A 25,784-nucleotide genomic window follows, 5' to 3' on the forward strand; every position below is an offset into this window, starting at 1 on the left:
CACATACTCTCACATCTACCCACACATACTCTCACATCTACCCACACGTACTCTCACATCTACCCACACATACTCTCACATCCCCCACACGTACACTCAGCTCCCCGGGTGTCCAATGTGGCAGCCCCCTGCACCTCTTAGATTCAGAGGGGTTGGGTTAAAAGGCGAAGTCAAGTTTCGGTTGGACCTTGTGTGCAATTGATGATAGAAATGTATGTAATTGTTCATTTAAACTGAACCTTTTGATTTCAACTAATTTTAACATTCTGTCATGAAAAACACATTTTCCCATCTCAAGAGGTTAAATAAAACATATACTGTAGTAAGTGCCTGTTAAGTCCCAATAAAGTAACAAAGTTGACTGGAATCTTAGATCAGCCATGAATCCCCTTGCGACAGAAGGAATTGAAGCTTGTTGTGTGCAACAGGGAGTGGCAATTGAATCCAAGCTTCACATAAAAGAAAGCTAAAACATTTCTGGCCTGTCTATCTGTGGGTAACAGGGTTGAAGAGTTATGTTCGACCCACTCAGTTTTCCACCACAAAACACCAGCAAACGGCCCAAAAGAGTAGAACCATCTTACCTGCTTTTACACTGTTAGATGTTCAATGTTTCTTTTGAAAACCATTATTTAAAAAGGAATAGTTTTATTCGTTTTTCCCAAATGTTAACACATGTTTGCTGAAACTACAGCTCAGGTACTCAAAACTCTAAACACACAACAGTTAGTCAATTTCCCCAAACCCCACAGGTAAAATGAAACTCTGCCTACTAATGACACACACACACACACACACACACACACACACCCCTGACAGGACTCTGTTGGAATGTCACCACAGGCCTCCTCCATTGCCTGGAGAAGGACCATACGTTCATGGGGTTCGTGATCATACACCTTCCACCACCATGCTAAAAGCAGTGGGGTTGAGAAATGGGGAATATGGTTGGAGATAGAGAATTATAAACCCGGGATGGTCATGGAACCAGTTGCGGACCTGAGCAGCCCGATGGAAACTCACGTTGTCCCAAATTAGAACATACATTTGCTGCTCAGGATCACCTGGCCCTCTCTGCTCTGGCTGAAAAATATTGTCATGTAAGGTGTTCAGGAAATGAAGGAGATGGGCAGTGTAGTATGGTCCAAGGGGGGCATGGTGGTGGAGGACCCCATTGTGGCTCATAGCTGCGCATATGGTGACATTTCCCCCGCGCTGGCCAGGTACCTCAATGATGGCGCATTCACCAAGGATGTTCCTTCCTCTCCTCCTCGCTAAATTGAATCCAGCCTCATCTATGAATATGAGTTCCTGGGGGATGGGACTTGCGTTCAACTCCATGATTCTCTGAAATTACAGTAAATACTATAATTTCTGTATAGTAAATTTCACTGACAACATCAATTAGTCTCTAATGTTTCAAGAGTGTAGTACTAGAACATTACTTACTTGCACATATTTGTAGCATTTATCCTTCACTCTTTGGGAATCCCTTTCAATTGGGACTATGTAGATTTGCTTCATCCGGAGGTGGTGTTTCTTAAAGATGCGGGCTATGGTTGATAAAGCTTCCCTGTGGCTCAATTGGTTGAGCATGGTGTTTGCCATGCCAGCATGGTGTGTGCAATGCCAGGGTTGTGGGTTCGATTCCCACGGGGGGCCAGTACAATTTTTTTTTTTTTAAATGCATGAAATTAAATTAAATGTATGAAATGTATGCACTCACTACTGTAAGTCGCTTTGGATAAGAGCGTCTGCTAAAATGACTAAAATGTAAAAAATGTAAAAAAATAAACTCACTCTGATCTTATGGAAGATGGCAGGTTTTCAATCATCTGTTGTTGGATTTCCTGCAGTCTTATGGAATTATTTTAAACTACCATTTGCACAATGGCAGACTCCTGTTTGTCTGTACATAGATGTGTTCTACCACCATGTGGTGGTCGTCTTTCAGTTCTACAAACTCAAAATAGCATACAGTACAGTAAACACTACAGTAATACAGTATACAAGACAAACATATTACAACGTGGTATACTGTAGCTCCCAATTTCATAAATATAGTAATACATGAAACATTTACTTTGTTTCCCCTGTTGGTATGTATTGGAATCTACAGTCTTTACTGAGCTTAATGTTGTACTACTGTCAAGTAGTAAATACAGTGCATTCGGAAAGTATTCACACCCCTTGACTTTTGTTATGTTACAGCCTTATTCTAAAATGGATTAAATTGTTTTTTTCCCTCATCAATCTGCACACAATACCCCATAATGACAAAGTGGAAACACGCTTTTAGAAATGTTTTTTTTTAGAACATTTTTGCAAATGTATTACAAATTTAAAACTGAAATGGCAAATTTACATAGGTATTTAGACCCTTGTTGAAGCACCTTCGGCAGTGGTTACAGCCTCGAGTCTTCTTGGGTATGACGCTACAAGCTTGGCACACATGAATTTGGGGATTTTCTCCCATTCTTCTCTGCAGATCCTCTCAAGCTCTGGCAGGTTGGATGGGGAGCGTCGCTGCACAGCTATTTTCAGGTCTCTCCAGAGATGTTTGATCGTGTTCAAGTCCGGGCTCTGGCTGGCCCACTCAAAGACATTCAAAAACTTGTCCCGAAGCCACTCCTGTGTTGTCTTGGCTGTGTGCTTACATTGTGCTGTTGAAAGGTGAATCTTCGCCCCAGTCTGAGGTCCTGAGCGTTCTGGAGCAGGTTTTCATCAAGGATCTCTCTGTACTTTGCTCCGTTCATCTTTCCCTCGATCCTGACTAGTATCCCAGTCCCTGCCGCTGAAAAACATCCCCACAGCATGATGCTGCCACCACCATGCTTCACGGTAGGGATGGTGCCAGGGTTCCTCCAGACGTGATGCTTGGGATTCAGGCCTAAGAGTTAAATATTGGTTTCATCAGACCTGAGAATCTTGTTTCTCGTGGTCTGAGCGTCCTTTGGGTGCCTTTTGGCAAACTCCAAGCGGGCTGTCATGTGTCTTTTACTGAGGAATGGATTCCGTCTGGCCACTCTACCATAAAGGCCTGATTTGGTGGAGTGCAGCAGAGATGATTGTCCATCTGGAAGGTTCTCCCATCTCCACAGAGGAAATCTGGAGCTCTGTCAGAGTGACCATCAGGTTCTTGGTCACCTCCTTGACCAAGGCCCTTCTCCACCAATTGCTCAGTTTGGCCAGGCGTCCAGCTCTAGGAAGAGTCTTGGTGGTTCCAAACGTCTTTTGTTTATGAATGATGGAGGCCACTGTGTTCTTGGGGACCTTCAATGCTGCAGAAATGTTTTGGTACCCTTCCCCAGAACTGTGCCTCGACACAATCCTGTCACGGAGCTCTACGGACAATTCCTTCGACCTCATGGCTTGGTTTTTGCTCTGATTTACACTGTCAACTGTGAGACCTTATATAGACAGGTGTGTGCCTTTCCAAATCATGTCCAATCAATTGAATTTACCACAAGTGGAGTCCAATCAATTTGTAGAAACATCTCAAGGATGATCAGTGGAAACAGGATGCACCTGAGCTCAGTTTCAAGTCTCATAGTAAAACGTCTGAATACTTATGTAAATAAGGTATTTCTGTTTTGTATTTTTTATAAATGTGCAAAAATGTATAAAAACATGTTTTCGCTTTATCATTATGGGGTATTGTGTTTGATGAGTGTGATTGATTGATGAGGAAAAACATGTGTTTAATCCATTTTAGAATAAGTGAATATGGAAAAGGTCAAAGGGTGTGAACACATTCCAAATGTAAGTCCAATGTCAGCAGTACATATCTATTCTCATTTTGGAACGTTTGGATGATGGATGCTACGGTGAAGCAGCTCAGATTGGGCTGCACTCTCTGCCACTCTCAAGGTCAAAACATGGTTGACGACATAGTCCACCATAGTCACCCGAATTTCAGGACTTGGTCTTCCTCCACCTCTACCTCTACCTTTACCTCTCTCTGCGAAGTTTGCTTCCATTGTTCTCCGAACACAGGAGTACTCACCTGTGGCCTTTTTATCCATACCAAAGGTCTGATTGCAACGTGAACATTTACACAATTAGTGTTTGCACATGTGAAAGTGATAAATTGGTAATTGAGCTTAGCTTGTTGAACAGTGTTGCTTTTCATTTGCACACAATATATTTTTTGTTGTGAAGTTTGTGCCAAAGGTAGAGAATTGTGTGTTGTGTTTTGTCTGATTGGGTGTATGGTTCTGCTAAATGAGTTACAGGTTTGTGTCATTGTGCCTCATGGGCCAGTTTTAGTGAGTAAACAATTGGGAAAAACTGTAAAACAAGAGTTCAGTTCACATAACAGGGTTGACCTTAAAATTAGAGACAGACGGAAATGTATCACTAAATAATATTCTTTAAAAAATTACTTTGTCAAAGAAACCAAATAACTAAGGCTTTACAATGATGGTGAAATTTAGAGACATTTTTAGATTAAGTGGGTTAACTCTCTCTGGGTTCTAACTCTGTCTGGGTTCTAACTCTCTGTGTGTTCTAACTCTGTGTGTTCTAACTCTGTGTGTTCTAACTCTCTCTAAATGTTCTAACTCTCTCTATGTGTTATATAACTCTGTGTGTTCTAACTCTCTCTAAATGTTCTAACTCTCTCTATGTGTTATATAACTCTGTGTGTTCTAACTCTCTCTAAATGTTCTAACTCTCTCTATGTGTTATATAACTCTGTGTGTTCTAACTCTCTCTAAATGTTCTAACTCTCTCTATGTGTTATATAACTCTGTGTGTTCTAACTCTCTCTAAATGTTCTAACTCTCTCTATGTGTTATATAACTCTGTGTGTTCTAACTCTCTCTAAATGTTCTAACTCTCTCTATGTGTTATATAACTCTGTGTGTTCTAACTCTCTCTAAATGTTCTAACTCTCTCTATGTGTTATATAACTCTGTGTGTTCAAACTCTCTGTGTGTGTTCTAACTCTCTGTGTGGGTGTTCTAATTATATGGGTTCTAACTCTCTGTGTGTTCTAACCCTCTGTGTGTTCTAACTCTCTGTTCTAGCCCTCTGTGTGTTCTAACCCTCTGTGTGTTCTAACTCTGTGTGTGTGTTCTAATTCTCTGTGTGTTCTAACTTTGTGTTTTGACTTTGTGTGTGTTTTGACTCTGTGTGTGTTCTAATTATCTGTTCTGTCTCTGTGTGTGTTTTGTCTCTGTATGTGTTCTGACTCTGTGTGTGTTCTGACTCTGTGTGTGTTCTGACTCTGTGTGTGTTCTAATTATCTGTTCTAACTCTGTGTGTGTTCTGACTCTGTGTTTTGACTCTGTATGTGTTTTGACTCTGTGTGTTCTAATTATCTGTTCTGATTCTGTGTGTGTTCTGACTCTGTGTTTTGTCTCTGTGTGTGTTCTGACTCTGTATGTGTTCTGACTCTGTGTGTGTTCTAATTATCTGTTCTAACTGTGTGTGTGTGTTCTGACTCTGTGTGTGTTCTGACTCTGTGTGTGTTCTGACTCTGTATGTGTTCTGACTCTGTGTGTGTTCTGACTCTGTGTGTGTTCTGACTCTGTGTGTGTTCTGACTCTGTGTGTGTTCTGACTCTGTGTGTGTTCTGACTCTGTATGTGTTCTGACTCTGTGTGTGTTCTGACTCTGTGTGTGTTCTAATTATCTGTTCTAACTCTGTGTGTGTTCTGACTCTGTGTGTGTTCTGACTCTGTGTGTGTTCTAATTATCTGTTCTAACTCTGTGTGTGTTCTGACTCTGTGTGTGTTCTGACTCTGTGTGTGTTCTAATTATCTGTTCTGATTCTGTGTGTGTTCTGACTCTGTATGTGTTCTGACTTTGTGTGTGTTCTGACTCTGTGTGTGTTCTAATTATCTGTTCTAACTCTCTGTGTGTGTTCTGACTCTGTGTGTGTTCTGACTCTGTGTGTGTTCTGACTCTGTATGTGTTCTGACTCTGTATGTGTTCTGACTTTGTGTGTGTTCTGACTCTGTGTGTGTTCTAATTATCTGTTCTAACTCTCTGTGTGTTCTGACTCTGTGTGTGTTCTAATTATCTGTTCTAACTCTCTGTGTGTGTTCTGACTCTGTGTGTGTTCTGACTCTGTGTGTGTTCTGACTCTGTATGTGTTCTGACTCTGTATGTGTTCTGACTTTGTGTGTGTTCTGACTCTGTGTGTGTTCTAATTATCTGTTCTAACTCTGTGTGTGTTCTGACTCTGTGTGTGTTCTGACTCTGTGTGTGTTCTAATTATCTGTTCTAACTCTGTGTGTGTTCTGACTCTGTGTGTGTTCTGACTCTGTGTGTGTTCTAATTATCTGTTCTAACTCTGTGTGTGTTCTGACTTTGTGTGTGTTCTGACTCTGTGTGTGTTCTAATTATCTGTTCTAACTCTCTGTGTGTTCTGACTCTGTGTGTGTTCTAATTATCTGTTCTAACTCTGTGTGTGTTCTGACTCTGTGTTTTGACTCTGTATGTGTTTTGACTCTGTGTGTTCTAATTATCTGTTCTGATTCTGTGTGTGTTCTAACTCTGTGTGTTCTGACTCTGTGTGTTCTAATTCTCTGTGTGTTCTAATTCTCTGTGTGTTCTGACTCTGTGTGTTCTGACTCTGTGTGTGTTCTAACTCTGTGTGTTCTGACTCTGTGTTCTGACTCTGTGTGTTCTAATTCTCTGTGTGTTCTAATTCTCTGTGTGTTCTGACTCTGTGTGTGTTCTGATTCTATGTGTGTTCTAACGCTCTGTGTGTGTTCTAACCCTCTGTGTGTGTTCTAAACATCTGTGTGTGTTCTAACACTGTGTGTGTTCTGACTCTGTGTGTTCTGACTCTGTGTGCGTTCTAACTCTGTGTGCGTTCTAACTCTGTGTGCGTTCTGACCCTCTGTGTGTTCTGACCCTCTGTGCGCGTTCTAACTCTGCGCGCATTCTAACCCTCTGTGCACGTTCTGACCCTCTGTGTGTTCTGATCCTCTGTGTGTTCTGACCCTCTGTGCATTCCGACCCTCTGTGCATTCTGACTCTCTGTGCGCTTCTGACCCTCTGTGCGTTCTGACCCTCTGTGTGTTCTGACTCTCTGTGCGTTCTGACCCTCTGTGTGTTCTGACTCTCTGTGCATTCTGACCCTCTGTGTGTTCTGACCCTCTGTGCATTCCGACCCTCTGTGCATTCTGACTCTCTGTGCGTTCTGACCCTCTGCACACGTTCTAACCCTCTGCGCACGTTCTAACCCTCTGCGCGCGTTCTAACCCTCTGCGCGCGTTCTAACCCTCTGCGCGCGTTCTAACCCTCTGCGCGCGTTCTAACCCTCTGCGCGCGTTCTAACCCTGTGTGCGTTCAATCTCTGTGTGCATTCTAACTGTGTGTTCTAACTGTGTGTGTTCTAACTCTGTGCATTCTAACACTGTGTGTTCTAACCCTCTGTGCGTTCTAACCCTCTGTGCGTTCTAACGCTCTGTGTGCGTTCTAACTCTGTGTGCGTTCTAACTCTGTGCGTTCTAACTCTCTGCGCATTCTAACTTTGTGTGCTTTCTAACTCTCTCTGTGTTCTAACGCTCTGTGTGTTCTAACGCTCTGTGCGTTCTGATCCTCTGTGCGTTCTAAACATCTGTGCGTTCTAGCCCTCTGTGCGCGTTCTAACTCTGTGTGCGTTCAATCTCTGTGTGCGTTCAATCTCTGTGTGCATTCTAACTGTGTGTTCTAACTCTGTGCGCATTCTAACTCTGTGCGCGTTCTTACTCTGTGCGCGTTCTAACTTTGTGCGCTTTCTAACTCTCTGTGTGTTCTATTGCTCTGTGTGTTTTATCGCTCTGTGTGTTCTAATGCTCTGTGTGTTCTAACGCTCTGTGTGTTCTAACGCTCTGTGTGCTCTAACTCTGTGTGCGTTTATTCTTTGTGTGCGTTCAATCTCTGTGTGTTTTCAATCTCTGGGTGCGTTTTGACGATGTGTTCTAATTCTGTGTGTTCTGACGCTGTTTATTCTAACTCTCTTTGTGTTCTAACTCTCTTTGTGTTCTAACTTTGTGTGCTTTCTAACGCTCTGTGTGTTCTGACCCTCTGTGCATTCTAACTCTGTGTGCGTTCAATCTGTGTGTGCGTTCAATCTGTGTGTGCGTTCAATCTGTGTGTGCGTTCTAACTCTGTGCGCGTTCTAACTCTGTGCGCGTTCTAACTCTGTGCGCGTTCTAACTCTGTTCGCGTTCTAACTCTGTGCGCGTTCTAACTCTGTGCGCGTTGTAACTCTGTGCGCGTTCTAACTCTGTGCGCGTTTTAACTCTGTGCACGTTCTAACTCTGTGCGCGTTCTAACTCTGTGCGCGTTCTAACTCTGTGCGCATTCTAACGCTCTGTGCGCATTCTAACGCTCTGTGCGCGTTCTAACTTTGTGTACGTGTTCTAACTCTGTGTGCGTGTTCAAACTCTGTGTGCGTGTTCTAACTCTGTGTGTGTGTGTGTGTTCTAACTCTCTGTGCGCGTTCTAACTTTGTGTACGTGTTCTAACTCTGTGTGCGTGTTCTAACTCTGTGTGTGTGTGTGTGTTCTAACTCTCTGTGCGCATTCTAACTATATGTGTGTTCTAACTCTGTGTGTGTGTGTGTGTTTGTGTGTTCCCAGCTCCTGGGCTTCGTGTACGCCTGTTACGTCTTCAGCGCCATCACTGAAGAGGAAGACAGCTGTGAGTAATACAACTTAACTTGACACCCACACACTCTCTCTCTCTCAATTCAGTTTCAATTGAAGGGCTTTATTGGCATGGGAAACATATGTTAACATTGCCAAAGCAAGTGAAGTAGATAATTAACAAAAGTGAAATATACAATAAAAATTAACAGTAAACATTACACTCACAGAAGTCCCAGAAAAGTAAAGACATTTTAAATGTCATATGTCTATATACAGTGTTGTAACGTTGTGCAAATGGTTATAGTACAAAAGGGAACATAAATAAACATAAATATGGGTTGTATTTACAATGGTGTTTGTTCTTCAATGGTTGCCCTTTTCTTGTGGGCAACAGGTCACAAATCTTGCTGCTGTGATGGCACACTGTTGTAATTCACCCAGTAGATATGGGAGTTTATCACAATTGGGTTTGTTTTCAAATTCTTTGTGGATCTGTGTAATCTGAGAGAAATATGTGTCTCTAATATGGTCATACATTTGGCAGGGGGTTAGGAATTGCAGCTCAGTGTCAACCTCATTATTTGGGCAGTGTGCACATAGCCTGTCTTCTCTTGAGAGCCAGGTCTGCCTACGGCAGCCTCTCTCAATAGCAAGGCTATGCTCACTGAGTCTGTACATAGTCAAAGCTTTCCTTAATTTTGGGTCAGTCACAGTGTTCAGGTATTCTGCCACTGTGTACTCTCTGTTTAGGGCCAAATAGCATTCTAGTTTGCTCTGTTTATTTTTGTTAATTCTTTCCAATGTGTCAAGTAATTATCTTTTTGTTTTCTCATGATTTGTTTGTGTCTAATTGTGTAGCTGTCCTGGGGCTCTGTGGGGTCTGTTTGTGTTTGTGAACAGAGCCCCAGGACCAGCTTGCTTAGGGGACTTTTCTCCAGGTTCATCTCTCTGTAGGTGATGGCTTTGTTATGGAAGGTTTGGGAATCGCTTCCTTTTAGGTGGTTGTAGAATTTAACGTCTCTTTTCTGGATTTTGATAATTAGCAGGTATCAGCCTAATTCTGTTCTGCATGCATTATTTGGTGTTTTACGTTGTACACTGAGGATATTTTTGCAGAATTCTGCAAGCAGTCTCTCAATTTGGTGTTTGTCCCATTTTGTGAATTCTTGGTTGGTGAGCTGACCCCAGACCTCACAACCATAAAGGGCAATGGATTCTATAACTGATTCAAGTATTTTTAGCCAGATCCTAATTGGTATGTCAAATTTTATGTTCCTTTTGATGGCATAGAAGGCCCTTCTTGCCTTGTCTCTCAGCCCGTTCACAGTTTTGTGGAAGTTACCTGTGGCACTGATGTTTAGGCCGAGGTGTGTATCATTTTTTGTTTCCTCTAGGGCAACGGTGTCTAGATGGAATTTGTATTTCTGGTCCTGGTGACTGAACCTTTTTTGGAACTCCATTTTTTGGTCTTACTGAGATTTACTGTTAGGGCTCAGGTCTGTCAGAATCTGTGCTGCTGTAGGCCCTCCTTGGTTGGTGACAGAAGCACCAGTAGACATTTGACTTCAGATTCTAGTAGGGTGAGTCCGGGTGCTGCAGACTGTTCTAGTGCTCTCACCAATTCGTTGATATGTATGTTGAAGTAGGTGGGGCTTAAGCTGCATCCCTCTCACCCGACGGCCCTGTGGAAAGAAATGTGTGTTGTTTTCACACTTGTTGTTTGTGTACATGGATTTTATAATGTCGTATGTTTTTCCCCCAACACCACTTTCCATCAATTTGTATAGCAGACCTTCATGCCAAATTGAGTCAAAAGCTTTTTTGAAATAAACAAAGCATGAGAAGACTTTGCCTTTGGTTTGGTTTGTTTGTTTGTCAATTAGGGTGTGCAGGGTGAATACGTGGTCTGTCGTACAATAATTTGTTAAAAAGACAATTTGACATTTGCTCAGTACATTGTTAACTAGTCTGCTGTTAATGATAATGCAGAGGATTTTCCCAAGGTTGCTGTGTTGATGCATATCCCACGGTAGTTATTGGGGTCAAATTTGTCTCCACTTTTGTGGATTGGGGTGATCAGTCATTGGTTCCAAATATTGGATGAAGATGCCAGAGCTTAGGATGATGCACTCACACACACACACTCTCTCACTCTCTCTCTCTCTCTCACACACACACACACACACACACACACACACACACACACACACACACACACACACACACACACACACACCCTAAATGAACCACAACCTAACAACATGGCAAGACAGGAGATTTTTTGTAATGTTTTATTGAACCTTTATTTAACTAGGCAAGTCAGTTAAGAACAAATTCTTATTTACAATGACGGCCTACCCCAGCCAAACCTGGACGACACTGGGCCAATTGTGTGCCGCCCTATGGGACTCCCAATCACGGCTGGATGTGGAGATGAGGAATAGGAGATGAGAGGGGGGGCTGTAGCTAATTAAAACATCCCTCAATCCCTCCTCCACCTTGTCTGCTCCTCCCATCCTCCCCTACCAGCTGTTCTCGTCACTCTGTCTCCCCATCCAACCATTTCATTCTCTCCCTCACACCCTTGACCCAGTTTTCTTTCCCTGTAGTGTCCTCACATTTTCATCACCTATTCTCCCCAGCTGTCAGTTCTCATGGTGGTAGTCTGGGGTTGGTAGTGTGAAAAACAGAGTGTGTTTTTGTCATCTGCAGATCAGTTCTGCTCCCACCCACCACTGCAATGTATCCATATTTTCTAGAAGTGCCTACATATAGATATATATATATGTATATATGTATATATATATGTGTATATATATATATATGTATATGTATATATATGTGTGTATATATATATATATGTATATATATACTGAACAAGAATATAAACACTATATATATTTATATATATATATATTTTCTGAACAAAAATATAAACATTATATATATATTTTCTGAACAAAACTAAAGACTATATATATATATATATACACACATACAGTTGAAGTCGGAAGTTTACATACACCTTAGCCAAATACATTTAAACTCAGTTTTTCACAATTCCTGACATTTAATCCTAGTAAAAATTCCCTCCCTTAGGTCATTCGAGATCACGTCTTTATTTTAAGAATGTGAAATGTCAGAATAATAGTAGAGAGAATGATTCATTTAAACTTTTATTTCTTTCATCACATTCCCAGTGAGTCAGAAGTTTACATACACTCAATTAGTATTTGGTAGCATTGCCTTTAAATTGTTTAACTTGGGTCAAACGTTTCGGGTAGACTTCGACAAGCTTCCCACAATAAGTTGGGTGAATTCCTTCCTCCATTCCTCCTGACAGAGCTGATGTAACTGAGTCAGGTTTGTAGGCCTCCTTGCTCGCACACACTTTTTCAGTTCTGCCCACAATTTGTCTATGGGATTGAAGTCAGGGCTTTGTGATGGCCACTCCAATACCTTGACTTTGTTGTCCTTAACTTCCCTGGGCTAGCGTCCCACCCTAGTCAACAGCCAGTGGAATTGCGTGGCGCGAAATACAAATACCTCAAAAATGCTATAACTTCAATTTCTCAAACATCTGACTATTTTACACCATTTTAAAGACAAGACTCTCGTTAATCTAACCACATTGTCCGATTTCAAAAAGGCTTTACAGCGAAAGCAAAACATTAGATTATGTCAGGAGAGTACCCTGCCAAAAATAATCACACAGCCATTTTCAAAGCAAGCATATATGTCACAAAAACCAAAACCACAGCTAAATGCAGCACTAACCTTTGATGATCTTCATCAGATGATACTCCTAGGACATTATGTTATACAATACATGCATGTTTTGTTCAATTAAGTTCATATTTATATCAAAAACCAGCTTTTTACATTAGCATGTGATGTTCAGAACTAGCATACTCACCGCAAACTTCCGGTGAATTTACTAAATTACTCATGATTAACATTCACAAAATACATAACAATTATTTTAAGAATTCTAGATACAGAACTCCTTTATGCAATCGCGGTGTCAGATTTTAAAATAGCTTTTCGGCGAAAGCACATTTTGCAATATTCTGAGTACATAGCCCGCCCATCACGGCTAGCTATTTTGACACCCACCAAGTTTGGCCCTCACCAAACTCAGAATTACTATTAGAAAAATTGGATTACCTTTGCTGTTCTTCGTCAGAATGCACTCCCAGGACTTCTACTTCAACAACAGATGCTGTTTTGGTTCCAAATAATCCATAGTTATATCCAAATACCTCTGTTTTGTTCATTACCGTACTTCGAAGCATGTCAAACGCTGTTTAAAATAAATTTATATGCTACTTTTTCTCGTAATATTCCAACCGGGTGACGTTGTATTCATTCAAAGGCTGAAAGAAAAAAATGGAGAATTCTCATGAACGCGCATCTCCAGTGTCACTGTTCCCAGGCTGACCACTCACAAATTCTCCTGTTGTTCTTCGCCCAGAGACAGCAGACACCCCATTACACATTCTGGCGCCTTCTGAGAGCCAATGGAAGCCTTAGAAAATGTCACGTTACAGCAGAGATGCTGTATTTTTGATAGAGATGCAACTGAAGGACAACAAATTGTCAGACAGGGCACTTCCTGTATGGAATCTTCTCAGGTTTTGGCCTGCCATATGAGTTCTGTTATACTCACAGACACCATTCAAACAGTTTTAGAAACTTTAGAGTGTTTTCTATCCAAATCTACTAATTATATGCATATTCTCATTTCTGGGCAAGAGTAGTAACCAGTTTAAATCGGGTACATACATTTTTATCCGGCCGTGCAAATACTGCCCCCTAGCCCCAACAGGTTAAGCCATTTTGCCACAACTTTGGAAGTATGCTTGGTGTCATTGTCCATTTGGAAGACCCATTTGCGACCAAGCTTTAACTTCCTGACTGATGTCTTGAGATGTTGCTTCAATATATCCACATAATTTTCAATTCCTCATGATGCCATCTATTTTGTGAAGTGCGCCAGTTCCTCCTGCAGCAAGCACCCCCACAGCATGATTCTGCCACCCCCGCGCTTCACGTTTGGATGGTGTTCTTCGGCTTGCAAGCGTACCGCTTTTTCCTCCAAACATAACGATGGTCATTATGGCCAAATAGTTATATTTTTGTTTCATCAGACCAGAGGACATTTCTCCAAAAAGTATGATCTTTGTCCTCATGTGCAGTTGCAAACCGTAGTCTGGCTTTTTTATGGCAGTTTGGAGCTGTGGCTTCTTCCTTGCTGAGCGGCCTTTCAGGTTATGTCGATATAGGACTCGGTTTACTGTGGATATAGATGCTTTTGTACCTGTTTCCTCCAGCATCTTCACAAGGTCCTTTGCTGTTGTTCTGGGATTGATTTGCACTTTTCGCACCAAAGTGCGTTCATCTCTAGGAGACAGAACGTGTCTCCTTCCTGAGCGGTATGATGGCTGCGTGGTCCCATGGTGTTTATACTTGCGTACTGTTGTTTGTACAGAAGAATGTGGTACCTTCGGGCATTATGAAATTGCTCCCAAGGATGAACCAGACTTGTGGAAGTCTACAATTTGTTTTCTGAGGTCTTGGCTGACTTCTTTTGATTTTCCCATGATGTCACTGAGTTTGAAGGTAGGTCTTGAAATACATCCACAGGTACACCTCCAATTGACTCAAATTTTGTCAATTAGCCTATCAGAAGCTTCTAAAGCCATGATATCATTTTCTGGAATTTTCTAAGCTGTTTAAAGGCACAGTCAACTTAGTGTATGTAAACTTCTGACCCATTGGAATTGTGATACAGTGAATTATAAGTGAAATAATCTGTCTGTAAACAATTATTGGAAAAATTACTTGTGTCATGCACAAAGTAGATGTCCTAACCGTCTTGCCAAAACTATAGTTTGTTAACAAGAAATGTGTGGAGTGGTTGAAAAAGGAGTTTTAATGACTCCAACCTAAGTGTATGTAAACTTCCAACTTCAACTGTATATACTGAACAAAAACATAAACACTATATATATATATATATATATATATATATATATATATATATATATATATATATATATATATATATATATATATATATACTAAGCAAAAATATAAACACAACATGCAACATTTTCAAAGATTTTGCTGAGTTACAGTTCATAGATGGAAATCAGTCAATTGAAATAACATTTTTAGGCCCTAATCAATGGATATCACATGACTGGACACAGGTGCAGCCATGGGTGGCTCGACTGGACACAGGCCCAGCCAATCAGAATTAGTTTTTCTTCCCACAAAAGGGCTTTATTACAGACAGAAATACTCCTCAGCAGAACCCTCCCGCTCGTCAGATGATCCCGCAGGTGAAGAAGACTGATGTGGAGGTTCTGGGCTGGCATGGTTACACATGTTCTGCGGTTGTGAGGCCGGTTGGATGTGCGGACAAATGATCTAAAACAACATTGGTAGGCTTATGGTAGAGACATTAACATTCAATTGTCAGGCAACAGCTCTGTTGGAAATTCCTGCAGTCAGCATGCCAATTGCACGCTCCCTCAACTCTGTGACATTGTGTTGTGTAACAAAACTGCACATTTTAGAATGGCCTTTTATTGTCCACAGCACAATGTGCACCTGCGTAATGATCATGCTGTTTAATCAGCTTGATATGCCACACCTGTCAGGTGGATGGATTATCTTGGCAAAGGATAAATGCTTACTGACAGGGATGTAAACAAATGTGTGCACAACATTTGAGAGAAATATGCTTTTTGTGCATATGGAAAATGTCTGGGTTCAGCTCATGAAGCATGTTACGTTTTATATTTTTGTTTAGTATAGTTGGCTCATACAGGGGGGGTTGAAGGGAGACATTTAGAAACAGGAAAATGGTGAAGGGTGTGGAGAAAAAGGGAAAGATGAAAGAGTAGATTAGAGAGAGGGAGTGAGAAGAGGGAGAGAGAGTGAGAAGAGGTAGAGGGAGTGAGAAGAGGTAGGGAGAGAGGGAGTGAGAAGAGGTAGGGAGAGAGGGAGTGAGAAGAGGGAGAGAGGTAGGGAGTGAGAAGAGGTAGAGGTAGGGAGGGAGAAGAGGTAGGGAGGGAGAAGAGGTAGAGGTAGGGAGGGAGAAGAGGTAGAGGTAGGGAGGGAGAAGAGGTATAGAGAGAGGGAGTGAGAAGAGGTATAGAGAGAGGGAGTGAGAAGAGGTAGGGAGTGAGAAGAGGTAGGGAGGGAGAAGAGGTAGAGGTAGGGAGGGAGAAGAGGTAGAGGTAGGGAGGGAGAAGAGGTAGGGAGGGAGAAGAGGTAGGAAGGGAGAAGAGGTGGGGAGGGAGAAGAGGTAGGCGTGGGGAGGGAGAAGAGGTAGGTGTAGGGAGGGAGAAGGGGTAGGGAGGGAGAAGAGGTAGGGGTAGGGAGGGAGAAGAGGTGGGAGGGAGGGAGGGAGGGAGGGAGGGAGGGAGGGAGGGAGGGAGGGAGGGAGGGAGGGAGGGAGGGAGGGAGGGAGGGAGGGAGGGAGGGAGGGAGAAGAGGTAGATTTAGGGATAAGAGCGTCTGCTAAATGACGTAAATGTAAATGTAGGGAGGGAGGGAGGGAGGTAGAGAGAGGGAGGTAGAGAGAGGGAGGGAGAAGAGGTAGAGAGAGAGGTAGAGAGAAAGAGGTAGAGAGAGAGAGAGGGAGTGAGTGAGAAGAGGTAGAAAGAGAGGGAGAGAGAAGAGGTAGAGGGAGGGAGAAAAGGTAGAGAGAGGGAGGGAGAAGAGGGAGGGAGAAGCGGTTGAGAGAGAGAGGGAGGGAGGGAGAAGAGGTAGAGAGAAAGAGGTAGAGAGAGAGAGGGAGTGAGAAGAGGTAGAAAGAGAGGGAGGGAAAAGATGTTGAGGGAGGGAGAAGAGGTTGAGAGAGGGAGGGAGAAGAGGTAGAGATAGAGAGGCACACATCTGAAGAACAGCTCATGGTTGCAGTGACCTCATAGCCTCGAGGTCAGAGGTCACATTGAGGGTTAACCAATCAGGTGGCAGAAAACATTTAAGTGTGGTGACAGTGGTTAATAGAATGCACATTTCCAACGGTTGTACACACAGGTTTAGTGAGTGAAAGGACATTTTGAAAGAAAGACTGTGTGTGTTTGGGGCGGTTGGTGTGGAAGTACAATCACCTCTTCTTTGGTGGAGGTCACACACCAGAGATTCAGTGGCTGTGAATGTTTAGTGTCGCGCCTACCTCGCCCGGCTCTGGGCGGTACTATCTCATAATCAATCACTCCTAAGTAATCCCCAGAGGGAAATGCCATTCTGGTGGGGGGAGTCAACTTCAAAATAAGTAATTGACATTTCCCTCACAGTGGTTTCCCTTTTGGCTTTGTTTTTTGTGACCTCACGGCCCATCCATCCTTTGTGTGGACAGTTGGCACAGATACTGTTTGTGTAAGGGCGGAGGGGACAGACGTTCACTTTGAAACGCACACAATGACAGACAGAGAAAGTGTGTGTGTGTGTGTGTGTGTCTTTGTACAAATAAATTGATAAGCACAACAACAACACACTGAATAAAAATACGGGAAAGAAAAGTATGAAAGAGAAGTGGATGATTCTGTATTCTTTCCTAGTTTTAATTATTCAGTAGTTCTGGTCTAATCCTGGCTGGCTGGTTTTGGAAATTGAAAGCTGCTTTGAAACAGAGCTACACAGCCTCCAAGCCCTTCCTCTTTGATATTGTAATCAGCTCCATGCATGTGTACGTGTCTTCATTCTTTTCAATGCTATGCACGCACACACTCACACACACACCAACGTGCTATGCCCGCTTCATTTCCACACTCATTTGAAGAGTCAGATTAGACTTTGTTCCTTCACTGAGCTCCCCAGACTATGTTCCTTCACTGAGCTCCCCAGACCATGATCCTTCACTGAGCTCCCCAGACTATGTTCCTTCACTGAGCTCCCCAGACCTATGTTCCTTCACTGAGCTCCCGCAGACTATGTTCCTTCACTGAGCTCCCCAGACTATGTTCCTTCACTGAGCTCCCCAGACTATGTTCCTTCACTGAGCTCCCCAGACCTATGATTCCTTCACTGAGCTCCCCAGACTATGTTCCTTCACTGAGCTCCCCAGACCATGATCCTTCACTGAGCTCCCCAGACTATGTTCCTTCACTGAGCTCCCCAGACCATGATTCCTTCACTGAGCTCCCCAGACTATGTTCCTTCACTGAGCTCCCCAGACCATGATCCTTCACTGAGCTCCACTGAGCTCCCCAGACTATGTTCCTTCACTGAGCTCCCCAGACTATGTTCCTTCACTGAGCTCCCCAGACTATGTTCCTTCACTGAGCTCCCCAGACCATGTTCCTTCACTGAGCTCCCCAGACTATGTTCCTTCACTGAGCTCCCCAGACTATGTTCCTTCACTGAGCTCCCCAGACTATGTTCCTTCACTGAGCTCCCCAGACTATGTTCCTTCACTGAGCTCCCCAGACTATGTTCCTTCACTGAGCTCCCCAGACTATGTTCCTTCACTGAGCTCCCCAGACTATGTTCCTTCACTGAGCTCCCCAGACTCATGTTCCTTCACTGAGCTCCCCAGACTATGTTCCTTCACTGAGCTCCCCAGACTATGTTCCTTCACTGAGCTCCCCAGACTATGTTCCTTCACTGAGCTCCCCAGACTATGTTCCTTCACTGAGCTCCCCAGACTTCATCAGCATCGTTTTGCCCGCTTAAAGTTTATCCTCACATTTCTCTCCATCCTTCTCCTCACTTGATCTCTTCTTTTTCTCCTCTTCTACTCCTCCCCTCTCTCTTTATTTCCTCCTCGGTTCTTCTCTCTTGCATCTTTCCTCCCTTTCATTCTCTATGCAGGTGCATGAATGATTATATGTCAGGATCCATTTTAGATCTGAAAATGTAAAGGGATGTTTCTCTGGCTCTCGCCCTCTTTTTCTCCCTCTCTTTTTCTCCCTCTTTATCTCTCTCTCTCTATTTGTCTCCCTCTCAGTCTGTAGTTATTGAAGGCAAGGTGAATAACTTTGAGGTCTCTGGTTATTCCTAGCTGCCTCATTAAGCCACTCTGGTTGATAAATATTCCGGCTCTGCATACCTCACCCACAAAGGAGAGGTGGAATACCTCACCCATACAGTAGAGGGGGAGGGGAAGATGAATGGAGAAACGAGGAGGACAGGAGAGAGAACAGAAATATTCAGATACTCTGAGGAGATAAGTTAGAGGGGGAGGTAAAAACACTCACACAGACACACAGTCTTGTACAGCTAACCTTGTGGGGACACACAATTCAGTTCCATTCAAAATCATATTTTCCCTAACCTATACTCTTACCCTAACCTTAACCCTAACCCAAAAACCTAACCTTCACCCTAAACCCCCTAGAAATAACATTTGACCTTGTGGGGACCAACAAAATGTTCCCAGTTGGTAAAATGTTTGTTCGTTTACTATTTTTGTGGGTAATTCTGGTCCCCACAAGAATAGTTAAACACGTCCACATACACACACACACACACTCTCCGGCAAAGGAGAACCGGAAAGGACAGAACAATGAGCATCACACTCAGCTGAAGGATCAGCTTTAGTTCTCTCAGGCCTTAGTGTATGTTCCTATTAGTATGAGCTGGAGTGCTGAGTGTGTGCATGTGTTTGCGTGTCCAGTTATCAGTATAGAGCAGACACCCAGGCGGAGCGAGTGGAGGGGAAAAGCCTCTTTGGAAAGTAGGTCAGAGAGTTACCCGCGTAGCATAAGCTTTATCCTAGCGTTAGCTTAGCATTAGCCTAGTTTGACGGCTAACTGTGGCGCGCACCTCTGTGCTGACTCACTGTCTCAGTAAATCCTCTGGAGTCAAATGAGAAAAAAGAAGGGAGGAAGAAGAAGGGAGGAAGAGAAAGGGAGATAAGTAAAGAGAAGAATGATGGGGGAATGAACCTGGGGTGCGATAGAGTGAGATAAAAGGGAGGGAGGGTGGGTGGGAGAGTGGGAGGGAGGAAAGAGGTTGGGAGAGAGGGAGGGTGGGAAGGAGGGAGGGAGAAAGGGTGGGAGAGAGATGTAAAGAAAGAGGAAAGGGGAGCGAGGGGAGGGGATGAAATTAAGTAAGAGTGAGATGGATGGATACGGGTAACAGAACCAGAGAGAGAGAGAATGTGAGGGTAAAGTGGGAGACATCGGACGATAGAGGGAGTGTGCAAATAGTGAATGAGATGGATAAATTGGGACACAGCCTTATGATAAATTCTCTTTGAAGCCAATGGTCTGTAGTGCAGTAGCTCAGTGGCAGCAGATCCTTCATCATTAGTTTATTGGCACACGTCCGGTTTTCTCTGGCCTGTTTCCATTTGTATAAACTTTGACACAAGGCCAGTTTCCATTTATATTAACTGTATTGGCAAGGACCTGTTTCCATAGGGATTCTTTGTCAGTCACCCCCAATGCAAGCTGATCACTCATAAGCACGGTGATGTGATGGGCAGCTTCATTCCCTCCTTCACTCTTTGTGCTGATGACAAAGTTAAACACTTAAACACAAAACAGCACACACACACACACACACACACACACACACACACACACACACACACACACACACACACACACACACACACACACACACACACACACACACACACACACACACACACACACACACACACACACACACACACACACACACACTCACTCACTCACTCACTCACTCACTCACTCCCTCCCTCTGATACAGGGCCAGGGAACCCCTTCAGAAGTGCTCAGTCAGGCAGCGTGTGTGTGTGTTTGAGCGTGTGTGTGTCAGGGCTCCAGCCATGACTGTTTTTTAGCTTATCATGACCAGATCTACAGACGGACTCAGTGGTCCATCCCTGTCGTTCTCTCCTCTCTCTCCCTTGTCTCTTTTTTATTCCCTCTTTTCCTCTCACACTCTCCCCATCCATCTCTCTCCTGCCCTGTTCTTTCTTTCTTTTTCCACTCTGTTCTTTATCTCAGCCTGTCTCTACCCCATCCTCTCTCTCTCTTTCTCACCCCCCCACCTTTCTCTCTCTGTCTCTCTCTCTCATCTCCCTCTCTCTCTCTCTCTCTTTCCTCTCCCTCATGTCCCTCTCTCTTTCAATTCAATTTGTTGTATTGGCATGACAATGTGTTATTGCCAAAGTGTACTCTGGAGATGAAGTGATACATTTACAATATTAACATAACTAAAATAATAATAATCAATACTGTCAATGGGACAACAGTAACAACAATAATCAAGGGTCAAAATAACTATACATTGAACAATAACAATAACAATAACAATGGCATAGAGGACATGTCAGACACTGTCACTCATCTTATGGCAGGCAGCAATGTAGTGCCCTGCCAACCCACAGTTCTCTGCATCCTCCCCCAACAGGACAGGTAGCCTATTCTCATCAGAGAGGTCTTTGAAACCCTTGAATTCTCTTTCTTAGAAAGGCATTGTGAGAGGTAGACAGTTAGATAGATGGTCCATGTCTCTGTTAGTCAAGCGCCTGTGACGTTAAACATTTCCTCTCCGTAGTAAAAACAGTAATCACCTTACATTACTGCTTATTTATTTCCTCCACATGAACGCACTGAGCCACATACCTGTCATATGTGGCATGCTCTCATGTAGAGGTGGTACGGTCATCTCTGCTCGCATGATGAAGTAGCCTTACCTTGCTTGAGACCTGAAGACTTGGCCTTGGCTTTAGCTCAGTGGAATAACATCTGAGCAGTGAGAACGACACAGATTCAATACTTAGTGTGTAACGTTGGGATCAGTTCATTTCTCAAGACTGCTCTGCACATCACGCTAAATCTACAGTAGGTGAACATCTTCAGTTGATTAAAGATATACAGCACTGGGAGAGATTACCTCTCACATACAATAAAAACCCTATTTCCTGGTCGCTACTCTACACTGCCACACAGGTTAGTACATGTATCACTGGAACAGCATGAAAACAGCTGTATTTGAACCATGTTCAGTTCTAATTCTTTTACACATCACAATTACATCACAAACCATGTCTACCAGCTCTCACAGTCTCATGTCAGAATTAGACGTTGGTCCATGTTTCTCAAATGTCCAATTTCAAAGGTTTTCCAAACATCAAAATTCACAGTGTTTAAGGTTACGTTCAGGCATTAACTCTGAATGGTTAAGGTGATGGTTAAGGTTTGGGATAGGCTTAAAACGAAAATATCAAAAACGACTTTCTATCGCTGGATATGAATTTGCAACCTTTGGAATCAGAGGTAGATGCTTACACCCATCCGCCATCCTGTCCACAATGCCCTAGCAAAACCAAAACCTACTTGAAGGTAACAGCGCATACCGGTTTCTATGTCATCTCCTGACATTCTCAGACATGGATAAACATCAAATACTGACTTGTTTCGCGGGTGACCTGGCTGGTCTGGCACAGTGTGATTTTCACAGTCACTATCTCGCTCTATCTCTCCCATACTCTCTTTATCTCTCTCCCTGTTTTCTCTCTCGCTCTGTGTCTTCCTATTCTGCTATGCAAGAGATCAGGGGGAGAGAAAAGTACATCATAATTATTGTAGCCTTTATTTAAGTAGGCAAGTCAGTTAAGAACACATTTTTATTTTCAATAACAGCCTACTAAAGAACAGTGGGTTAAGTGTCTTGTTCAGGGGCAGAACGACAGATTTTTATCTTGTCAGCTCAGGGATTCGATCCAGCAACCTTTCGGCTATTGGCCCAACACTCTAACCACTAGCCTACCTGCCACCCCATCATCCCCTAACCATATTCTTCAGCACACTGCTTATCATGGCAGGACATGGAACCCAGCCTGCTTGTAATAAGAAAATCACTTGCCGTGTGTGTGCATGTTAGTGTGTGTTTAACCTTTGTTCGTGTTACTCACTTTACTGGAGCGGCCACTTCCTGATAACTCAGCCTGTGTGTGATGGACCAACTCCAGCGGCTGGGCTTGGGCTCTGTATATCACAAACTGAGAATCCCAAGGAGCCGGAATGGAGACAGAGGAGCAGGTTAACTTGTCACTCCTCGCTTTGATTAATCTGACGATAACTAGCCCTTTCAGGAACTCTAGTTAATGCAATGAACTTCAAATATTCTATTTGCCTATTCCTATCTCTCATAAAAGCACTGTTCCAGAAAGTGGAGACACTTCTGGATTAGTTATCTTCATGAAACAACATTATAATCCTGCTCTAACGATGCGCCAGCATTACGATCCTGCTCTAACGATGCGCCAGCATTACGATCCTGCTCTAACGATGCGCCAGCATTACGATCCTGCTCTAACGATGCGCCAGCATTACGATCCTGCTCTAACGATGCGCCAGCATTACGATCCTGCTCTAACGATGCGCCAGCATTACGATCCTGCTCTAACGATGCGCCAGCATTACGATCCTGCTCTAACGATGGGACAGATTCACTGCATCCTGTTGTTTACTGGGCTCTTGTATCCATTGTGATACTAAATGCGTTCTGTTTTTGCACACACTCCTTTAACCTAATCTCAATGGCCCTGTGTCAGTCGTAAAACTGACCATCCTACCGAACCTCGACTTCAGCGATGTCATTTACAAAATAGCCTCCAATACCCTACTCAATAGACTGGATGCAGTCTATCACAGTGCCATCTGTTTTGTCACCAAAGCCCCATATACTACCCACCACTGCGACCTGTACACTCTCGTTGGCTGGCCCTCGCTTCATACTCATCGCCAATCCCACTGGCTCCAGGTCATCTACAAGACCCTGCTAGGTAAAGTTCCCCCTTATCTCAGCTCACTGGTCACCATAGCAGCACCCACCTGTAGCACGCGCTCCAGCAGGTATATCTCTCTGGTCACCCCCAAAGCCAATTCCTCCTTCGGCCGCCTCTCCTTCCAGTTCTCTGCTGCCAATGACTGGAACGAACTACAAAAATCTCTAAAACTGGAAACACTTATCTCCCTCACTAGCTTTAAGCACCAGCTGTCAGAGCAGCTCACAGATTACTGCACCTGTACATAGTCCATCTGTAATTTAGCCCAAACAACTAACTCTTCCCCTACTGTATTTATTTATTTATTTATTTAGCTCCTTTGCACCCCATTATCTCTATTTCTACTTTGCACTTTCTTCTACTACAAATCTACCATTCCAGTGTTTTACTTGCTATATTGTATTTACTTTGCCACCATGGCCTTTTTTGCCTTTACCTCCCTTATCTCACCTCATTTGCTCACATTGTATATAGACGTATTTTTCTACTGTATTATTGACTGTAGGTTTGTTTTTACTCCATGTGTAACTCTGTGTTGTTGTATGTTGTCCAACTGCTTTGCTTTATCTTGGCCAGGTCGCAATTGTTCTCAACTTCCCTACCTCGTTAGATAAAGGTGGAAAAAAAAGAAGAAAAATGTCAGAATGACAAGCATAACACACTCTGTCCTTTCCACTCGTTTTTCCCCTCGCTCTCGCTCCCGCTCTCTCGCTCCCTCTCTGACTGTGTGCTCCGCTCTGTGCTTCTCTTTTCTGAGTAAATATACAGAGAGTTGGTCTCTTGGTCGATCACTTAGTGAAGGTCACCCTCTGTGTTTCCGCGATAAAGAGCTTATTTTGATAGCTGCCTGACTCTCGCCTCCTCCCCTTCCCTCACTGCCTCGTCCCCTACCCTCACTGCCTCGTCGCCTACGCTCACTGCCTCCTCCCCTACGCTCACTGCCTCGTCCCCGACGCTCACTGCCTCCTCCCCTACGCTCACTGCCTCGTCCCCTACGCTCACTGCCTCGTCCCCTACGCTCACTGCCTCGTCCCCTACGCTCACTGCCTCGTCCCCTACGCTCACTGCCTCGTCCCCGACGCCCACTGCCTCGTCCCCTACGCTCACTGCCTCCTCCCCTACACTCACTGCCTCGTCCCCTACCCTCACTGCCTCGTCGCCTACGCTCACTGCCTCCTCCCCTACGCTCACTGCCTCCTCCCCTACGCTCACTGCCTCGTCCCCAACGCTCACTGCCTCCTCCCCTATGCTCACTGCCTCCTCCCCTACGCCCACTGCCTCGACCCCTACGCCCACTGCCTCGTCCCCTACGCCCACTGCCTCGACCCTACGCCCACTGCCTCGTCCCCTACGCCCACTGCCTCGTCCCCGACGCCCACTGCCTCGACCCTACGCCCACTGCCTCGTCCCCTACGCCCACTGCCTCGTCCCCTACGCCCACTGCCTCGTCCCCGACGCCCACTGCCTCGTCCCCTACGTCAACTGCCTCGTCCCCGACGCCCACTGCCTCGTCCCCGACGCCCACTGCCTCGTCCCCGACGCCCACTGCCTCGACCCTACGCCCACTGCCTCGTCCCCTACGTCCACTGCCTCGTCCCCTACGCCCACTGCCTCGTCCCCGACGCCCACTGCCTCGTCCCCTACGTCCACTGCCTCGTCCCCTACGCCCACTGCCTCGTCCCCTACGCCCACTGCCTCGTCCCCTACGCCCACTGCCTCGTCCCCTACGCCCACTGCCTCGTCCCCTATGCACACTGTCTCCGATAGCACCACTAGTCAATACAAATATGGAAAGTTTGAGTATTATACAAATATTTAGCATCTTTTTGTGTACGGAACATCAGAGCTAGCTGAAATGCCACATCTCCATCTGTTTTTGGCATGCCAACACATTCTAACCTTTGACCCCCTCATACTGTAGGTGTACCTATCTGTTTTGTATTCTCTTCACTTTCATTTGTTTTCTTCAATTCATTTATTTTGTGAATCCATATTTGTCATTTGATATCATTTCATTTATATTTCTTTCTGCCCATCACTTTCTGTATGTCATGTTCTGATTTCATTTGTCATTTTTTGCATTTGATCCTTCTGTTTTCAGTTGATTTTGTTGGTGGATTTGACCCCTTCCCTCTCTACCATGTCAATGAGAAACCATCCCATCTCCTCTTAAAGCCCATGTATCTGTAAGTATGTGTGTGTGTTTGGCCTGTGTGTTTTTCTGCGGCTAGTCTTTGATAATAATTAAGATGAAACTTCTCTTCGTTAACACAGTGTTAATTGGAATAAGGCTTTAATTACTCCACTTTAATAAGCGTTTCAGCTTTTGCCTAATGAGCAAGTCATTAAAAATGACAGCAGATAGATGGCGCCATGGTGTGATGTCATAGGGTTCAAGGGCATTTTATATGGACCCAGAGAAAAGAGGACAGAACTATGGACTATGTA

At 44.0% G+C, this 25,784-nt stretch overlaps 1 protein-coding gene across 4 annotated transcripts in view; it reads left to right on the forward strand.

Annotated features, from left to right (window-relative positions):
• Positions 1–25,784, forward strand: part of LOC106566591 (sodium/potassium-transporting ATPase subunit beta-1-interacting protein 4) — a 137,819-nt gene that overhangs the window by 110,313 nt on the left and 1,722 nt on the right. Inside the window, exons 5-6 of one of the 4 annotated variants that reach the window (XM_014134736.3) lie at positions 8,582–8,642; positions 25,438–25,522. In XM_014134736.3, the coding sequence (XP_013990211.1) occupies positions 8,582–8,642; positions 25,438–25,522 (146 nt within the window). Of the gene's footprint in view, positions 1–8,581; positions 8,643–25,437; positions 25,527–25,784 lie in introns of those variants that run through there. The other 3 variants (XM_014134737.3, XM_014134740.3, XM_014134739.3) reach the window with 3 other exon arrangements.

This window comes from Salmo salar, chromosome 13 (genome assembly GCF_965601325.2).
Source record: "Salmo salar chromosome 13, fSalSal1, whole genome shotgun sequence".
NCBI lineage: Eukaryota > Metazoa > Chordata > Actinopteri > Salmoniformes > Salmonidae > Salmo > Salmo salar.